The sequence below is a fragment of the Piliocolobus tephrosceles genome, chromosome 7, assembly GCF_002776525.5.
Source record: "Piliocolobus tephrosceles isolate RC106 chromosome 7, ASM277652v3, whole genome shotgun sequence".
In the NCBI taxonomy this organism is placed as follows: domain Eukaryota; kingdom Metazoa; phylum Chordata; class Mammalia; order Primates; family Cercopithecidae; genus Piliocolobus; species Piliocolobus tephrosceles.
The window spans coordinates 95,837,773-95,854,959 of NC_045440.1; the positions used below are offsets into that span (position 1 = coordinate 95,837,773).

The following is a 17,187-nucleotide window of genomic DNA, read 5'->3' on the forward strand; positions in this document are numbered from 1 at the left end:
TAGCACTGACTTTGCAGCCAGATTGCATTGGCTTGAATCTGTTTTGCTCCTTACTAGCAATGAGACCTTAAGTTCCTTAATAACCACATTCCTCAGTTTACTCTTAGGTAAAATGGGAATAATAGGAGAAACTACCTTGTAGGATTGTTAGGCTGCTTATAGCTATATAAGTATTACTTACTCTTCTGTTCATTTTTTGCTCCATTGTGACCTGACCATATGGTAGCAGTGGTTTCAGAACAGTGGTTCATAGCCCAATGCTGAGCTGGTTGCAGTGGGGTAACCTGGAAAACTTTTTAAAAATATAGATTCCTGGAGTCTTCTTACCAAGTAAGACTTTTGGGATTGAGGAGGAAGCCAGTTCCTAGGAGAATCTGTGATTTTAAAAAGTTCCTTTGTAAGTCTCTAAGGACTTGCTTTATGAATCTGGGTGCTCCTGTATTGGGTGCATATGTATTTAGGATAGTTAGCTCTTCCTGTTGAATTGATCCCTTTACCATTATGTAATGGCCTTCTTTGTCTCTTTTGATCTTTGATGGTTTAAAGTCTGTTTTATCAGAGACTGGGATTGCAACCCCTGCTTTTTTTTTTGTTCTCCATTGCTTGGTAGATCTTCCTCCATCCCTTTATTTAGAGCCTATGTATGTCTCTGCATGTGAGATTGGTCTCCTGAATACAGCAAACTCATGGGTCTTGACACTTTATCCAATTTGCCAGTCTGTGTCTTTTAATTGGACCATTTAGTCCATTTACATTTAAGGTTAATATTGTTATGTGTGAATCTGATCCTGTCATTGTGATATTAGCTGGTTATTTTGCTCATTAGTTGATGCAGTTTCTTCCTAGCATTGACGGTCTTTACATTTTGGCATGTTCTTGCAATGGCTGGTACTGGTTGTTCCTTTCCATGTTTAGTGCTTCCTTCAGGGTCTCAAAATCACAAGCATTCTTATACACCAGTAACAGACAAACAGAGAGCCAAATCATGAATGAACTTCCATTCACAATTGCTTCAAAGAGAATAAAATACCTAGGAATCCAACTTTCAAGGGATGTAAACGACCTCTTCAAGAAGAACTACAAACCACTGCTCAGTGAAATAAAAGAGGACACAAACAAATGGAAGAACATGCTATGCTCATGGATAGAAAGAATCAATATCGTGAAAATGGCCATACTGCCCAAGGTAATTTATAGATTCAATGCCATCCCCATCCAGCTACCAATGACTTTCTTCACAGAATTGGAAAAAACTGCTTTAAAGTTCATATGGAACCAAAAAAGAGCCCGCATTGCCAAGACAATCCTAAGTCAAAAGAACAAAGCTGGAGGCATCACACTACCTGACTTCAAACTATATTACAAGCCTACAGTAACCAAAACAGCATGGTACTGGTACCAAAACGGAGATATAGACCAATGGAACAGAACAGAGCCCTCAGAAATAATACCACACATCTACAGCCATCTGATCTTTGACAAACCTGAGAAAAACAAGAAATGGGGAAAGGATTCCCTGTTTAATAAATGGTGCTGGGAAAATTGGCTAGCCATAAGTAGAAAGCTGAAACTGGATCCTTTCCTTACTCCTTATACGAAAATTAATTCAAGATGGATTAGAGACTTAAATGTTAGACCTAATACCATAAAAACCCTAGAAGAAAACCTAGGTAGTACCATTCAGGACATAGGCATGGGCAAGGACTTCACGACTAAAACACCAAAAGCAACGGCAACAAAAGCCAAAATTGACAAATGGGATCTAATTAAACTAAAGAGCTTCTGCACAGCAAAAGAAACTACCATCAGAGTGAACAGGCAACCTACAGAATGGGAGAAAATTTTTGCAATCTACTCATCTGACAAAGGGCTAATATCCAGAACCTACAAAGAACTCAAACAGATTTACAAGAAAAAAACAACCCCATCAAAAAGTGGGCAAAGGATATGAACAGACATTTCTCAAAAGAAGACATGCATGCAGCCAACAGACACATGAAAAAATGCTCATCATCACTGGCCATCAGAGAAATGCAAATCAAAACCACAATGAGATACCATCTCACACCAGTTAGAATGGCAATCATTAAAAAGTAAGGAAACAACAGGTGCTGGAGAGGATGTGGAGAAACAGGAACACTTTTACACTGTTGGTGGGATTGTAAACTAGTTCAGCCATTGTGGAAAACAGTATGGCGATTCCTCAAGGATCTAGAACTAGAAATACCGTATGACCCAGCCATCCCATTAGTGGGTATATACCCAAAGGATTATAAATCATGCTGCTATAAAGACACATGCACACGTATGTTTATTGCAGCACTATTCACAATAGCAAAGACTTGGAATCAACCCAAATGTCCATCAGTGACAGACTGGATTAAGAAACTGTGGCACATATACACCATGGAATACTATACAACCATAAAAAGGATGAGTTTGTGTCCTTTGTAGGGACATGAATGCAGCTGGAAGCCATCATTCTCAGCAAACTATCGCAAGAACAGAAAACTGAACACCGCATGTTCTCACTCATAGGTGGGAATTGAACAATGAGATCACTTGGACTGGGGAAGGGGAACATCACACACCAGGGCCTATTATGGGGAGGGGGGAGGGATGGCATTGGGAGTCATACCTGATGTAAATGACGAGTTGATGGGTGCTGACGAGTTGATGGGTGCAACACACTAACATGGCACAAGTGTACATATGTAACAAACCTGCACGTTGTGCACATGTACCCTAGAACTTAAAGTATATAAAAAAAAAAGTTCCCCAGGTGATTCTGATGCATAGACAGGTTTGGGAACTGTTGTTCTAAATCTCCATAGAGAAGTGATAATTGCTACCAGTTACTTAGAACCGTTTATGAGATAGGCCCTGGGTTAGGTCATTCCATCATTATTCATAGTCTTCCTAGCGAAAATATGGTTACTTCATTTTATAGAGAGAAACCAAGGTTCAAAGATTTGTAATCTTTGAAAATTGTAAACTTATGCATTTTCTGTAATACCAAACATATCTTCTACCTTTTTCCCCTAAAATATACTTAGAGATTCATTTCGATCCCTTCACATCCTCTATCTTAGTTTTCAGGTCTGTGTGTTTGAAATCATTTTGTTTCTTAATTGAGCTTGCTAATTATAAAAGCAGTACATTAATATTTTAAATTTTCAAAGTGTAAGAGATACAAAAGAAGAAATTAGAGTTCACACAATTCCACCCTATCTGGGGAGAATGTCTGTTCATCTTTCTGAACCCTTCATATACATATAATCATATGTGTATTTTGTGTATGTCAACACATTATTCTGTATCACCCTGTTCAGTGGTTGATGGATATACCATCAGCTGTTTAACATACTAAGTAAGCTTCGTAAAGGTTAAGGACTTTGTTTTATTAACTTCTGTGGAAAAAGGTTGTTCTCAACCCTGTATGCCCATTATAATCACTTGGAGAGCTTTAAAAAGACCTAAACAATGCTTGGCTGCCCCTGCCCCAGACCAATTAAATTGGTAGACCCAGGCATTGATACTTTTTAAAAGCTTCCCTTTTTACTTTTCTTTCTTTTTTTTTTTTTTTTTTTTTTTTTGGAGGCAGATTCTCACTCCATTGCCCAGGCTAGAGTGCACTGGTTATGATCTTGGCTCACTGCAGCCTCCGCCTCCCAAGTTCAAGTGATTCTCAGGCCTCAGTCTCCCGAGTAGCTGGGATTACAGACCTGCACCACCACGCCTGGCTGATTTTTTTGTATTTTTAGTAGAGACAGGTTTCGCCATGTTGGCCAGGCTGGTCTTGATCTCCTGGCCTCAAGTGATCTGCCTGCCTTGGCCTCCCAAAGTGCTGGGATTACAGGTGTGAGCCACCATGCCTGGCCTTTTTTTTTTTTTTTTGAGACAAAATCTCACTCTGTTGCCCAGGTTGGAGTGCGGTGGTGGAGTCATGGCCCGCTATAGTCTCAAACTCTTAGGCTGAAGTGATCCTCCCACCTCAGCCTCTCAAATAGTTAGGAGCACAGGCGTGTACCAACACACCCAGCTAATTTTAAAAATTATTTTTGGAAGAGATGGAATCTCACTATGTTGTCCAGGCTGGTCTTGAACTTCTGAACCCGAGCAATCCTCCAGCCTTGCCCTCTCAAACTATTGGGATTATAGGCATAAAACACTGTGCCCAGCCCCCTTTAGTTTTAATTGTAAGGTACGGCTAGGCCTAAAAACCACTGTCATAGACCAGTGGTTCCCAAAATGTGGTCCCTGGACCAGCAATATCCACCTAACTGGGGAACTTGTTAGAAATGCAGATCTTGGGCTCCACCACTGACCTGCTGAGTCAGAAACTCTGGGGGTGGGGCCCAGCTCTCAGCTTCGGTTTTTTTGTTTTTTTTATTTTTATTTTTTGAGACAGAGTCTTGCTCTGTTGCTCAGGCTGGAGTGCAATGGCGTGATCTCTGCTCACTGCAACCTCTGCCTCTGGGGTTCAAGCAATTCTCCTGCCTCAGCCTCCCGAGTAGCTGGGATTACAGGCATGCGCCACCATGCCCTGCTAATTTTTATGTTTTCAGTAGAGGAGGGGTTTCACCATGTTGGCCAGGCTGGTCTCGAATGCCTGACTTCAGGTGATCCACCCGCCTTGGCCTCCCACAGTCCTGGGATTATAGGCGTGAGCCACCATGCTCAGCCCCAGCTCTCAGTTTCTATCCCATGCCAAGAGAGACTAGAGTGGCAACATGGCAATTCCTGAGGAACTGCTTCTGTCATACACCCTCATTCCAGCTTGGACAGGGCCTCTTACTTGTTTTATATTTGGGACATCTGTTAATTATTTTGTTCAAGGAAAGGATTTACAGTTTAAAACTCTTTGAACATGACTAATCTAGGTATGGTATATTCTTCATAGATGAGGTTTCAATAATTCATATTCAGAAATTTGTAATGTCTTTGAGAGTTTCACAATCAATTTGTTACTCAGTTTATTTACCATTAGCCAGACTTTCCTTTGAACCAAAGCCTGATGTAAAAATATCCACTTGAGTTCTGTCTGATTTTGAGGTCATATTTCCTCTGTATTCTAATGGAATTTTCTCCTAATCCTAAAAGCAATACATTTCATAGTAAAGATTTGGACAGTGTAAACAGTATTAGGAGAAAATAGCAATCACCCATGCTTGCTTCAGCAGCACATATACTAACTTTGGAATGATACAGAGAAGATTAGCATGGCCCCTGCGCAAGGATGACATGCAAATTCATGAAACATTCCATTAAAAAAAAATTACCTATAATTCTAACACCAAAAGAGAACTGCTAGTCATTCTGGGGTTTTTGGAAATGAATTTTTGTGTATAGTTGAAATTATACTTCATATGTTAGTGTACTGTTTGTTGAGCATTTTTTGAATCATTTAAAAAATTTATAAATCTAACACTTAATGACTATATAATATTCTATTATGTGTCTGTACCTTAATTTTGTTAACTATTCCTTATAATTAATATCATAAAGCTATTAAATTTAACATTCTTACAGATAGCAAGTTGATCACAGTATATTAAGGGATAAAAAAGCAAGTTACAGAATATGAAATAGCATGAGCTTTTTTTTTTTTTTTACAAAAAAAAGGGAGCATCTGAAAGGAAGTACACTAAAATATTTTCAAAACCAAGAGAACATGTGAAAGAAAGTGCACTGAAATGTTTTCAAAGTTTTTTCTTTTATTCTCTTTTAAAATTGTTAATATTTGCTATATATTAAATGAATATATCTGTCTAGGTGTATATATTGCAATGTATAGTGTGATAAACACCATGAACTTATCACTTAAGCCAGGAACTAGCATGTCACCATTAAATTGGACTCATGTTTTTCCCATCTCATTCCCTTGCCAATGCCTTAATTTTTTTTTTTTTTTTTTTTTTTTGAGACGGAGTCTTGCTCTGTCACCCAGGCTGGAGTGCAGTGGCGCGATCTCGGCTCAATGCAAGCTCTGACTCCCGGGTTCACGCCATTCTCCTGCCTCAGCCTCCCGAGTAGCTGGGACTACAGGCGCTCACCACCACTCCTGGCTAATTTTTTGTATTTTTAGTAGAGACGGGGTTTCACCGCATTGGCCAGGATGGTCTCGATCTCCTGACCTCGTGATCCTGACCTCAGCCTCCCAAAGTGCTGGGATTACAGGCATGAGCCACTGTGCCCGGCCCACTGCCTTTATTTTTAGGTAGCTCTCCTCAATTTTGTGCATATTATTTCCTTCCTTTTATTCCAAGAAGACTTTCATCATTTTATATATTCCTGAACAACATATTGCTTAGTTTTGTTTTTGAGCTTTATAAAAAAGGATCATTTTCTATTTATGTCTTCTAGCACATGTGCACACTCTTAATGTTTCTGAGATTTGTGCATATTACTGCATATTACTGCATCTACCTATAGTACATTCACTTCACTGCAGTATAATATTAATATTTCATTGTACAAATGATTCCTCTTGTTTTAGATCAAAGAATTTCTGGATTGTTTCTCTTTTTTTGAGATGGGGTCTTTGTCACCCAGGCTAGAGTGCAGGCTCACTGCAGCCTTGACCTCCCAGGCTCAAGCTATCCTCCCACCTCAGCCTTCCAAGTAGCTGGGACTACAGGTGTGCACCACCACAGCCAGCTAATTGTTTTTGTATTTTTTGAGAGATGGGGTTTTGCCATGTTGCCCAGATGAGTCTTGAACTCTTGAGCTCAAGCAATCCACCTGCCTTGGTCTCCCAAAGTGCTGGGATTACAGGCGTGAGCCACCGCACCTGGTCTCTGGATTGTTTCTAAGTTTCTTGCTAATATAAAACAAGGCAGCTGGGCACATTGATACATATGTCTCCTGTTGTCTATATATGTAAGTTTAGGGTTTTAAAAAGATAATGAATTTGTTTGTATTTCACTCATATATTTATAAAAGTATGGGAAAAAAGTCTGGAAGAAAATATTTTTTGTTTTCTTCTTTCTTATCTGCATATTCTACAGAATCTATAGGCATAATCCCTGTATTGATCACCCAGGTTCTGTGCTGCAGAACTCTAGGGGGCGCTGCTTATGTGGACTGAGGAGGTCTGGTGCCTCTTAGAAAGGTGGAGCACAAAACTAAGTGACCTGCCTGTTTAACAAAAATGTTACTAAAATAAAATAAAAATTTATAAATTAATCAAGACAATTGAAAACCAAAATTCAAAGGTACTGCACATCATTGGTGTTTTCTCTCCTGCTGTTATCCTTGTGAAAACTTTGTCAGGTTTTTTGTGGTGGGGAAAGGATGGGGTGATAATTTTGCCTGGTTGAAAATCATGTGCTGTAGCAACAACGTGGAGACCTGTTCGGCTTCTTCACAAAGTAATGTCTTAAAAGACAACTTGAGCTACCCCTCATAGTACACTACATTTGGGGGTTCGGGGTGAGGATGTTTCGTTTTCCCTGATTGAAACAGCCTTTTTGCATTCCACTGAATTTAGTCATAAGTCAGGCAAACATGATTTTGCTAATCCTTTATGTCTTGACCAAAGCTTTTTATATTATGAGCAGAAGAGGCTTGGTTTTTCTAGTACTAGATCTGTGATACCCTTTTACTGGTCTAATAGAAGCTTCTTAGATGCCTTTTTATTTTCTTTCTCTCTTTTAAAATTCTCACTTAAATTCTTATTATATAGAAAACCATCTCAGGGAAACTAAAATAGCCTAAACACTTGTGTTTATTCTTTAGTTTTTTTTTTTAAGTCTTGATCCTTTTATGATCTGGTGATCACTATTCTCTTTTTTCCAGGTTTCTCTAGAGGACTTTCTAAAGAAAATTCGGCGAGTGGATTTTGATATATTCCACCCATCTTTACAGCAGAAGAATACATTACTTCCATTATATTTGTATATTCAGTCATGGAGAAAAATATATTAAAATAATTTCATGGCACTGATGTTAATTCTAGTCTGTTAGTTTTATAAAAGTTAGGGTTCTTATTTAGGAACAACAGGAAGTGACTGTTAAGGAGAAAATGAATTTATTGGATGAGATGTCAAGTAGCTCACAAAACTGATGAGAAGTTGCCGTGGGACTAGGGTGCCAAGACTGCTGAGATTCTGGCAGAGGCACTGCCATTGGCACCATCACCCCACACAGTGTCTGCTGTGCTGTCCCTGGAAGCTGGAGCTCCAACAGGAATATCGGTTTAGCTGTACATAGGCCATAAGCCACACTCGAGCCAGCGGGCAGGGAGAGGGAATGTCATCCTCCCTTCACCACTGGGGAAGGAAAGGGGAAAGGGCTCAAGTTATCATAGGGGCTTCTTACATGCTGAGCAGCTATAACCTAGGTGTTCAGAACAGCTGGAAGATGCGTTTATTTAGGGGTCATAAAGAGTGAAATTAATATTTGAGGAGGATCAGTCACATGTTGTGGGCTTTATATCCCTAACATTTAATTTTTACAATCTTGTGTAAACATTTATCCATGATAATAATGTGACTTCTTTAAGGTTGGAGTGGCTGGCAAAAGCTAGAGCCTTAATTTGATTTTAGCTCTGGCTGGTCTGGAAGCTTTCACTTTTTTATTAATCCCACTGCCTCACTCTGTCATTCAGCATTATGATCGTAAACAAAACTGTATTGACAAAGTTTGTATAAGTGATATTAACAGTATTGTATTAAAAAAATAAAAAATAAAAAAATAAAAAAAACAGTATTGTATTGAACATCCATTTACGGGTTGCTACACTTCATACTGTACGTTCTGCAGTATACTTCGTGCTTCCCAGTGATGAACACTGTGCTGTATGCTTTCATCAGTGTTCTCATTTGGTTTTCCTAAAAGCCTGTGAAATAAGGCACATTTTTGTTCATCAAACTTTTAAATTGTTTGAGACCAGCCTGGGCAACATCCAAAACCCCATCTTGACCAAAAATACATAAACTAGCCGGGTGTGGTGGTGCACGCCCAGCTACTAGGAAGGCTGAGGTGGGAGGATTACTTGAGCCCAGGAGGGTGAGGCCGCAGTGACACATCAATGTACTCCATGTTGGGTGACAGAGCAAGACCCTGTCTCAAAGACAAATGAATAGTAATTAATAATAATATGAAACTTTTATAAAATACCTACCAATTGGAAAAACCAAAATTTTTTACATTGCTGGTTACTGGTCGATCTGACTCTAAATGAATCTCACTCTCAGGACCAGGATTGTGCCACAGTTTCCTTTTTCCTGTATTTTCAGTAGCCTTGTCTCCTGCCCCATTCGGCTCTATCTCAGTTTAAGTCTTTGGTATCAGCTATGAATTAGTGCCTACTTAAATCGCGAGTGGCTTAAAATGTTACATTTTTGCAAATTCAAACAGAGCTTTTGGAACAAAAGAATATATTGTTTCAATCATCTTGACATCACCCCCACCACATACCTACAATGGCTTCTGATTGAGAGCAAGTAGAAATTAATAAATGTATAGTTGAATGAATGTGCAATGTGGTTTTGTATGTTAGTAGACTCTTAGTTGGTACTGATGCTGAAAGTATATCCCCTTCTTTAATTCTATGGCTTTTGAGAGCCATTCAGCTTATCTTCAAATGAAAATACAAGGAAATGGGGCCAGGCATGGTGGTTCACACCTGTAATCCCAGCCGAGGCAGGTGGATCACGAGTTCGAGACCAGCCTGGCCAACATGGGGAAATCCCATCCCTACTTAAAATACAACAATCAGCCAGGTGTTGTGGCGGGCGCCTGTAATCCCAGCTACTCCGGAGGCTGAGGCAGGAGAATCACGTGAACCCAGGAGGTGGAGGTTGCAGTGAGCTGAGATCACACCTCTGTACTCAAGCCTGGGTGACAGAGCAAGATTCCATCTCAAAAAAAATAAATAGAAAAGAAAATACAAGGAAATGGGACATGTTTCCTCTTGGGATTCTGAATAATCCAGGGTTGAAAAGTTCATCAGAGAGTTTGTTAGGAAGCATTGTCTGCAGGTCTTCCCAGGTTAAATTTGGCAGCAGTCATCTAAGCTGCTTGCTTCCTTTCTAAGGGTCTTAAAAGGAGGGTTTAATTACGTGACTGGATTAGTGGATTCTTTACTGGCTCAGAAGCCAATTTATTAGTAAGTAAATAATTTCAAAATACTTTCTAAACCATTTTAAATTTGATGCTTAACAGATTTGGATGAACTAAAGTTACCAATGTAGAGATTCAAGTGGAGTCTTTATCAGTGAAATTTACTGTACTATTGATTTCCTGGTGTAAAAGATACTGCCTTAGATGATGCTGGCATTCTTTTTGATTTTTCAAATCTCTGGGTTTTTATTAGAGTATTTTAAAGGAGTCAGATACATTTTCAAACCATTTTAGATGTGCTTTGATGTTGAATAAGTGGATAGCAGATAACATATTAAGTATAAATTACAGGTTATTCTCAATGTAGGTAAAGTTGCATATCATTATGAAATAAGTTTTGGGTAGTTCTCAATCAGTTGACAATATTCTTTGCTTGTGGTTGAATCTCTCCTGTTGATGAAATTGAATTCTTGAGAAATGTAACTGTAGCTAACACTTATTGAACACAAACTCGAGCAGGTGGTGTACTTTGCACTTTTATGCTTTAAACCTCATAGTGCAGTAGGCCTTTATTTTCCACATGATAAAATGTCTCAGAGATGTTAAGTTCAAGGTCATGGAGGCATTAGTACTAGCGCTGGTTGCCAGATCCACATTAGTTCAATGCCAAAGCCTATTATTATTATTATCATTATTATTATTATTATTATTGTTATTATTTTAACCATTCTTGAGATTGTAAACTGCCAAGTTTAAAAGCTCAAAGGCACACATTTTTTAGAAATAAATATTACTGCTTAAGTTTCAGAGACAAATTAGGTTAAAAAAGGTAATTACTACATAAATTCCAACTGCAAATTAGGTGCGAGACAGACAATTGAAATAGGTGTCAGGTGCTGTTCACTGGGTGTATATGGTGGGGGAGTGTGGGGGGATACTTCACCAGCTTGGCAGTCAAAGAAGGTTTCCCAGAGGAGAAATAGTGTCAGGAAGATTGGGTAGGACCCAGGGCTTGGGGAGGGAGTGTTGATGTTTTTGTGGGGAGGTCCTGGCTGAAGAAGCAGTGTGTGCAAAGGCCAGGAAGCAGAATGGATGGTCTATGTCAAGACTCTTGATTTTTTTTGCCTTTAACTTACTTATGTAAAAAGAACAGAATGTCCAGAGTTCTTAGGAAAGTTTGTGAATAAAGTGACCACATCCCCTGATCTACTGAAACACTGAATTAAGATCAAAGACTTGGGAGTTTATATTTTTTCTATTTCAGCAAATCCCTAGGTGCCCTTGGATTTGTTTTAGCTCATATAAATTGGACTTTTCTGAAGACATTGGCTTAATCGATTGCCTTGTCCAGAAAGATCCTTAGAGTTGTAAACAATATATGGTTCCTTACTGAAAATAAAACAAAACATCCTACTGTTTGTTCCTGCAAGGAACACAGTTCCAGAATTGGGAAGGGTGTTGGAAATGGGTCAGAAGAAGGGGAGAAGAGTCAATGAGGGAATGCATTAAAATAATTTTGATACTTCATTTTACCTACTTTTTTCTATGATGAATGTATATTTTTTGGGTAAGCACAAAGTTATTTCTTAAAAGTTAAGACTCTCCAAATGAGAAAGATGCTTGTAGAATGGGAAGGTGATTAAATTTATGGAACAATAAATAGATAGGTAGACATACATTTTTCTATCATATCAGTATATACTAGTTAAGAATTTGTTCAGCAAAAAGGAATATTTGGCACAATAAATTATTAAAAATGTAACTCATTCTGTAGTATAAGCTGAAAAATACAGTTATTAGCTACAGGGCAGTAGAGTATTGTACAGTGATGTGAAGTACTTTTAAGAGTGTGGGCTGTACGCAGTGGCTCATGCCTGTAATCCCAGCACTTTAGAGGGCCAAGGCAGGTGGCTCTCTTGAGCCCAGGAGTTCAAGACCAGCCTGGGCAACGTGGCGAGACCCCATCTCTACAAAAAATATAAAAATTAGCCAGGCATAATGGCGAATGCCTGTAGTCCCAGCTACTCCAGTGGCTGAGGTGGGAGGATTGTTTGAGCAGAGGAGATGGAGGTTGCAGTGAGCCAAGCAAGATCGTGCCACTGCACTGCAGCCTGGGCAACAGAGAGAGACCCTGACTCAAAAAAAAAAAGTGTGTGTGAACTCCAGAGGAGCCTGTCTGTGTGGGTTCAGTCCCAGCTCTGCCACCCTAAGAGTTGTGTAACCTCAGCAAATTACCCCAAGCCTCTGTTGCTCCATTTGTAAAACAGACAAAATCATATCAACCTCAGCGGTGGTTGTGAGGAATAAATGAATTTCTCCATGTAAAGTGCTTAGAATAGTGACCTACATGTAGTAAACAACACACGTTAATATTATTGTACAAAAGACAGACTGGCAGCCTGAACCAAATGAGGCCTGCAGGCATATTTTGTTTTGCAAGCATGGCATTTGAAAAAGAATGAGAAATTGAATGTTTTAGACAGAATGTGTCCTCTCCAATTGGCCACAGGTCCAGGCATGAGCTATTATCTCAAACTCAGCCTGACTCAAACATTCATGTTACTTGCTTACTCTAAATACTTGTGCTTGTGACCAATGGCTCAGGAGAATTGGTGGATGGTAGATTAATAACAAGGGATCTGAAATTTGAGGCTGACTTCACAAAGCACAGCCATGCTTTCTCCCAAAACGCCTGTTGTCTTTTAACTGTTTACACATTTCTCCCTCACTTAGCCATATTACTTGAGTGTAGGACAATGTTTTATTTATCTTTGTATACCCAGAACCTAAAGTAGATCCTGTTGCCGCTCTGAAAATCTTTGTGGTTCGAATGAACATGCTGTAGTATAATGTGGGCTGGGGGCTCTCAGGGAATGTAAATTGGGGTTCTGTCTGATATGTGAAGGACAAACTGGATATCAGAAAGATGGAACTGGAAGTCTGTGTCAAAGCTGTGGTGTCTGGGCAAGACATGGGACGTTCAAGAAACCAGGTTGTTGAGTACAGAAAGCAGAGTGAGGAGGAAATGAGGCTGGATGGATAAGGAAATCATAGGCCACATTAAGGTGTTTGGATTTTAAGAGTGACATGAGATTTGAGAACAAGTACTTCTCCACAGATGGTCCATAACATGTATTTTGTGTATATCCTAATGGAGATTATCTACAATGTTTCTAATGTAATCTTATCTTTAGATAAGCAGTGCCTTTTGAATCAGATATGAGATAGAATGTCTTTGTTGTTATTTGATAAGTCTGTGGGTTGACATTTTATTCCCCTCCACAAATACTGTTTTCCTGCAGTGGCTCACGCCTGTAGTCCCAACACTTTGGAAGCCTGAGGCGGGTGGATCACAGGTCAGGAGTTCAAGACCAGCCTGGCCAACATGGTGAAACCACGTCTCTACTGAAAATACAAAAATAGCCAGGCGTGGTGGCGGGCGGCTGTGGTCCCAGCTACTCAGGAGGCTGAGGCAGGAGAATTGCTCGAACCCAGGAGGCAGAGGTTGCAGTGAGCTGAGATTGTGCCACTGCACTCCAGCCTGGGTGACACAGTGAGACTTTGTCTCAAAACCAAACCAAACCAAAAAAAAAAAAAAAGAAAAACAATCCTGCCTTGGTGTACTGTGTTTTCCCTTTTATTTTTAATCACAATTAATCTTCTCAGCTGCTTAGTTATATAATAATATCCTATGTGTTTAAACACAGGCCTACATGATGAATTTCTCAGAGAGTAAGTTCAGGAGCTTTTTTTAAAACCACAGGATCTCTTTAATGGGTACCACAAGGATTCTTTAGCAACACAACATTGATTTGAGAAGCTATTTCACTATATCCTATATTTGTTTCTTGCTGCAGTTTTATATATGACAGTTTTCTAAATTGATTAAGACATTTCTCAAGTTAATCAACATAAAGACGCTGCCTGCACCCTTTTCTTGTATGCTATTCTATTTAAGATGTTAGAAATAGATCTGTTTGAATCTTGCTTTGAGGGAATGTGTAATACACTCTTTTGTTGTTGTTGTTGTTGTTTGAGGCGGAGGCTCGCTCTGTCGCCCAGGCTGGAGTGCAGTGGTGTGATCTCGGCTCACTGAAAGCTTCGCCTCCTGGGTTCACACCATTCTCCTGCCTCAGCCTCCTGAGTAGCTGGGACTACAGGCACCGGCCACCACACCCAGCTACTATTTTGTATTTTTTTTTAGTAGAGATGGGGTTTCACCGTGTTAGCCAGAATGGTCTTGATCTCCTGACCTCGTGATCCACCCACCTCGGCCTCCCAAAGTGCTGGGATTACAGACATGAGCCACCGCGCCTGGCCAATACACTCTTTCTTAAGAGGTCATTTGAAAAATGAATATGTTTATTTTCTGCTTACACAGCTAACTCCTAAGTGCTCATTGTAAAAATCATGGGGAAAAAAATAAACACAAAAGTTTGTAAAGGGAAAATATTTTAAGTCACCCATAATTTCACCAGGTAAGACATAGCCACTGTGATATTATCATTCATTCGTGTGTGTGTGTGTGTGTGTGTGTGTGTGTGTGTTCATGATTTCTGGCTCATAACTCCCATAACCCTTGTTACAGTCTTTTGCTATAATGTTGGAGTGCTTTAGGCCTCAGAAGCAGGCCTCAGAAAACAATCTCTCTGACCTTCTGCCCTCCCTTCATCTGCTCCTTTTTTTTTTTTTTTTAATTTTACTTTAAGTTCTAGGGTACATGTGCACAATGTGCAGGTTTGTTACATATGTATACATGTGCCATGTTGGTGTGCTGCACCTGTTAACTCGTCATTTACATTAGGTATCTCTCCTAATGCTATCCCTCCCCTCTTCCCCCCATCCCCCAGCAGGCCCTGGTGTGTGATGTTCCACCCTGTGTCCATGTGTTCTCATTGTTCAGTTCCCACCTATGAGTGAGAACATGCGGTGTTTGGTTTTCTCTCCTTGGGATAGTTTGCTCAGAATGATGGTTTCCAGCTGCATCCATGTCCCTATAAAGGACATGAACTCATCCTTTTTTTATATTCCATGGTATATATGTGCCACATTTTCTTAATCCAGTCTATCATTGATGGACATTTGCGTTGGTTCCAAGTCTTTGCTATTGTGAATAGTGCCACAATAAACATACCTGTGCATGTGTCTTTATAGCAGCATGATTCATAATCCTTTGGGTATATGCCCAGTAATGGGATGGCTGGGTCAAATGGTATTTCTAGTTCTAGATCCCTGAGGAATTGCCACACTGTCTTCTACAATGGTTGAACTAGTTTACAGTCCCACCAATAGTGTAAAAGCGTCCCTATTTCTCCACATCCTCTCCAGCACCTGTTGTTTCCTGACTTTCTAATGATCGCCATTCTAACTGGTGTGAGATGGTATCTCATTGTGGTTTTGATTTGCATTTCTCTGATGGCCAGAGATGATGAGCATTTGTTCATGTGTCAGTTGGCTGCATAAATGTCTTCTTTTGAGAAGTATCTATTCATATCCTTTGCCCACTTTTTGATGGGGTTGTTTGATTTTTTTCTTGTAAATTTGTTTAAGTTCTTTGTAGATTCTGGATATTAGCCCTTTGTCAGATGGGTAGATTGTAAAATTTTCTCCCATTCTGTAGGTTGCCTATTCACTCTGATGGTAGTTTCTTTTGCTATGCAGAAGTTCTTTAGTTTAATTAGATCCTATTTGTCAATTTTGGCTTTTGTTACCATTGCTTTTGGTGTTTTAGTTGTGAAGTCCTTGCCCATGCCTGTGTCCTGAATGGTATTGCCTAGGTTTTCTTCTAGGGTTTTTATGGTTTTAGGTCCAACATTTAAGTCTTTAATCCATCTTGAATTGATTTTTGTATAAGGTGTAAGGAAGGGATCCAGTTTCAGCTTTCTACATATGACTAGCCAGTTTTCCCAGCACCATTTATTAAATAGGGAATCCTTTCCCCATTTCTTGTTTTTGTCAGGTTTGTCAAAGATCAGATGGTTGTAGATGTGTGGTATTATTTCTGAGGGTTCTAATCTGTTCCATTGGTCTATATCTCTATGTTTTGGTACCAGTAGCATGCTGTTTTGGTTACTGTAGCCTTGTAGTATAGTTTGAAGTCAGGCAGCATGATTCCTCCAGCTTTGTTCTTTTGACTTAGGATTGTCTTGGCAATGTGGGCTCTTTTTTGGTTCCAGATGAACTTTAAAGTAGTTTCTTCCAATTCTGTGAAGAAAGTCATTGGTAGCTTGATGGGGATGGCATTGAATCTATAAATTACCTTGGGCAGTATGGCCATTTTCACAATATTGATTCTTCCTATCCATGAGCATGGAATGTTTTTCCATTTGTTTGTGTCCTCTTTTATTTCACGGAGCAGTGGTTTGTAGTTCTTCTCGAAGAGGTCCTTTACATCCCTTGTAAGTTGGATTCCTGGGTATTTTATTCTCTTTGAAGCAATTGTGAGTGGGAGTTCACTCATGATTTGACTCTCAGTTATTGGTGTATAGGAATGCTTGTGATTTTTGCACATTGATTTTGTATCCTGAGACTGCTGAAGTTGCTTATCAGCTTAAGGAGATTTTGGGCTGAGATGATGGGGTTTTTTAAATATACAATCATGTCATCTGCAAACAGGGACCATTTGACTTCCTTTTTTCCTAATTGAATACCCTTTATTTCTTTCTCTTGCCTGATTGACCTGGCCAGAACTTCCAACACTGTGTTGAATAGGAGTGGTGAGAGAGGGCATCCCTGTCTTGTGCCAGTTTTCAAAGGGAATGCTTCCAGTTTTTGCCCATTCAGTATAATATTGGCTGTAGGTTTGTCATAAATAGTTCTTATTATTTTGCGATACGTCCCATCAATACCTAGTTTATTGAGAGTTGTTAGCATGAAGGGCTGTTGAATTTTGTCAAAGGCCTTTTCTGCATCTATTGAGATAATCATGTGGTTTTTGTCTTTGGTTCTGTTTATATGATGGATTACGTTTATTGATTTGCATATGTTGAACCAGCCTTGCATCCCAGGGATGAAGCCAACTTGATCATGGTGGATAAGCTTTTCGATGTGCTGCTGGATTTGGTTTGCCAGTACTTTATTGAGGATTTTTGCATCGATGTTCATCAGGGATATTGGCCT

The 17,187-nt window shown here is 39.5% G+C and overlaps 1 protein-coding gene and 1 non-coding gene across 7 annotated transcripts in view; both read left to right on the forward strand.

Moving 5' to 3' along the window:
• Positions 1–7,948, forward strand: part of NDUFAF6 (NADH:ubiquinone oxidoreductase complex assembly factor 6) — a 37,488-nt gene extending 29,540 nt beyond the window's left edge. For all 6 annotated transcript variants that reach the window (XM_023222879.2, XM_023222880.2, XM_023222881.2 and 3 more), the window contains one exon: positions 7,801–7,948. In XM_023222879.2, coding sequence (XP_023078647.1) covers positions 7,801–7,929 — 129 coding nt within the window. In that variant the 3' untranslated portion in view covers positions 7,930–7,948. The remainder of the gene's footprint in view (positions 1–7,800) is intronic.
• On the forward strand, positions 5,172–5,274 carry LOC111549738. The gene has a single exon (XR_002733818.1). It is a non-coding gene; the product is annotated as a U6 spliceosomal RNA (small nuclear RNA).
• Positions 7,949–17,187: the final 9,239 nt, after the last annotated feature.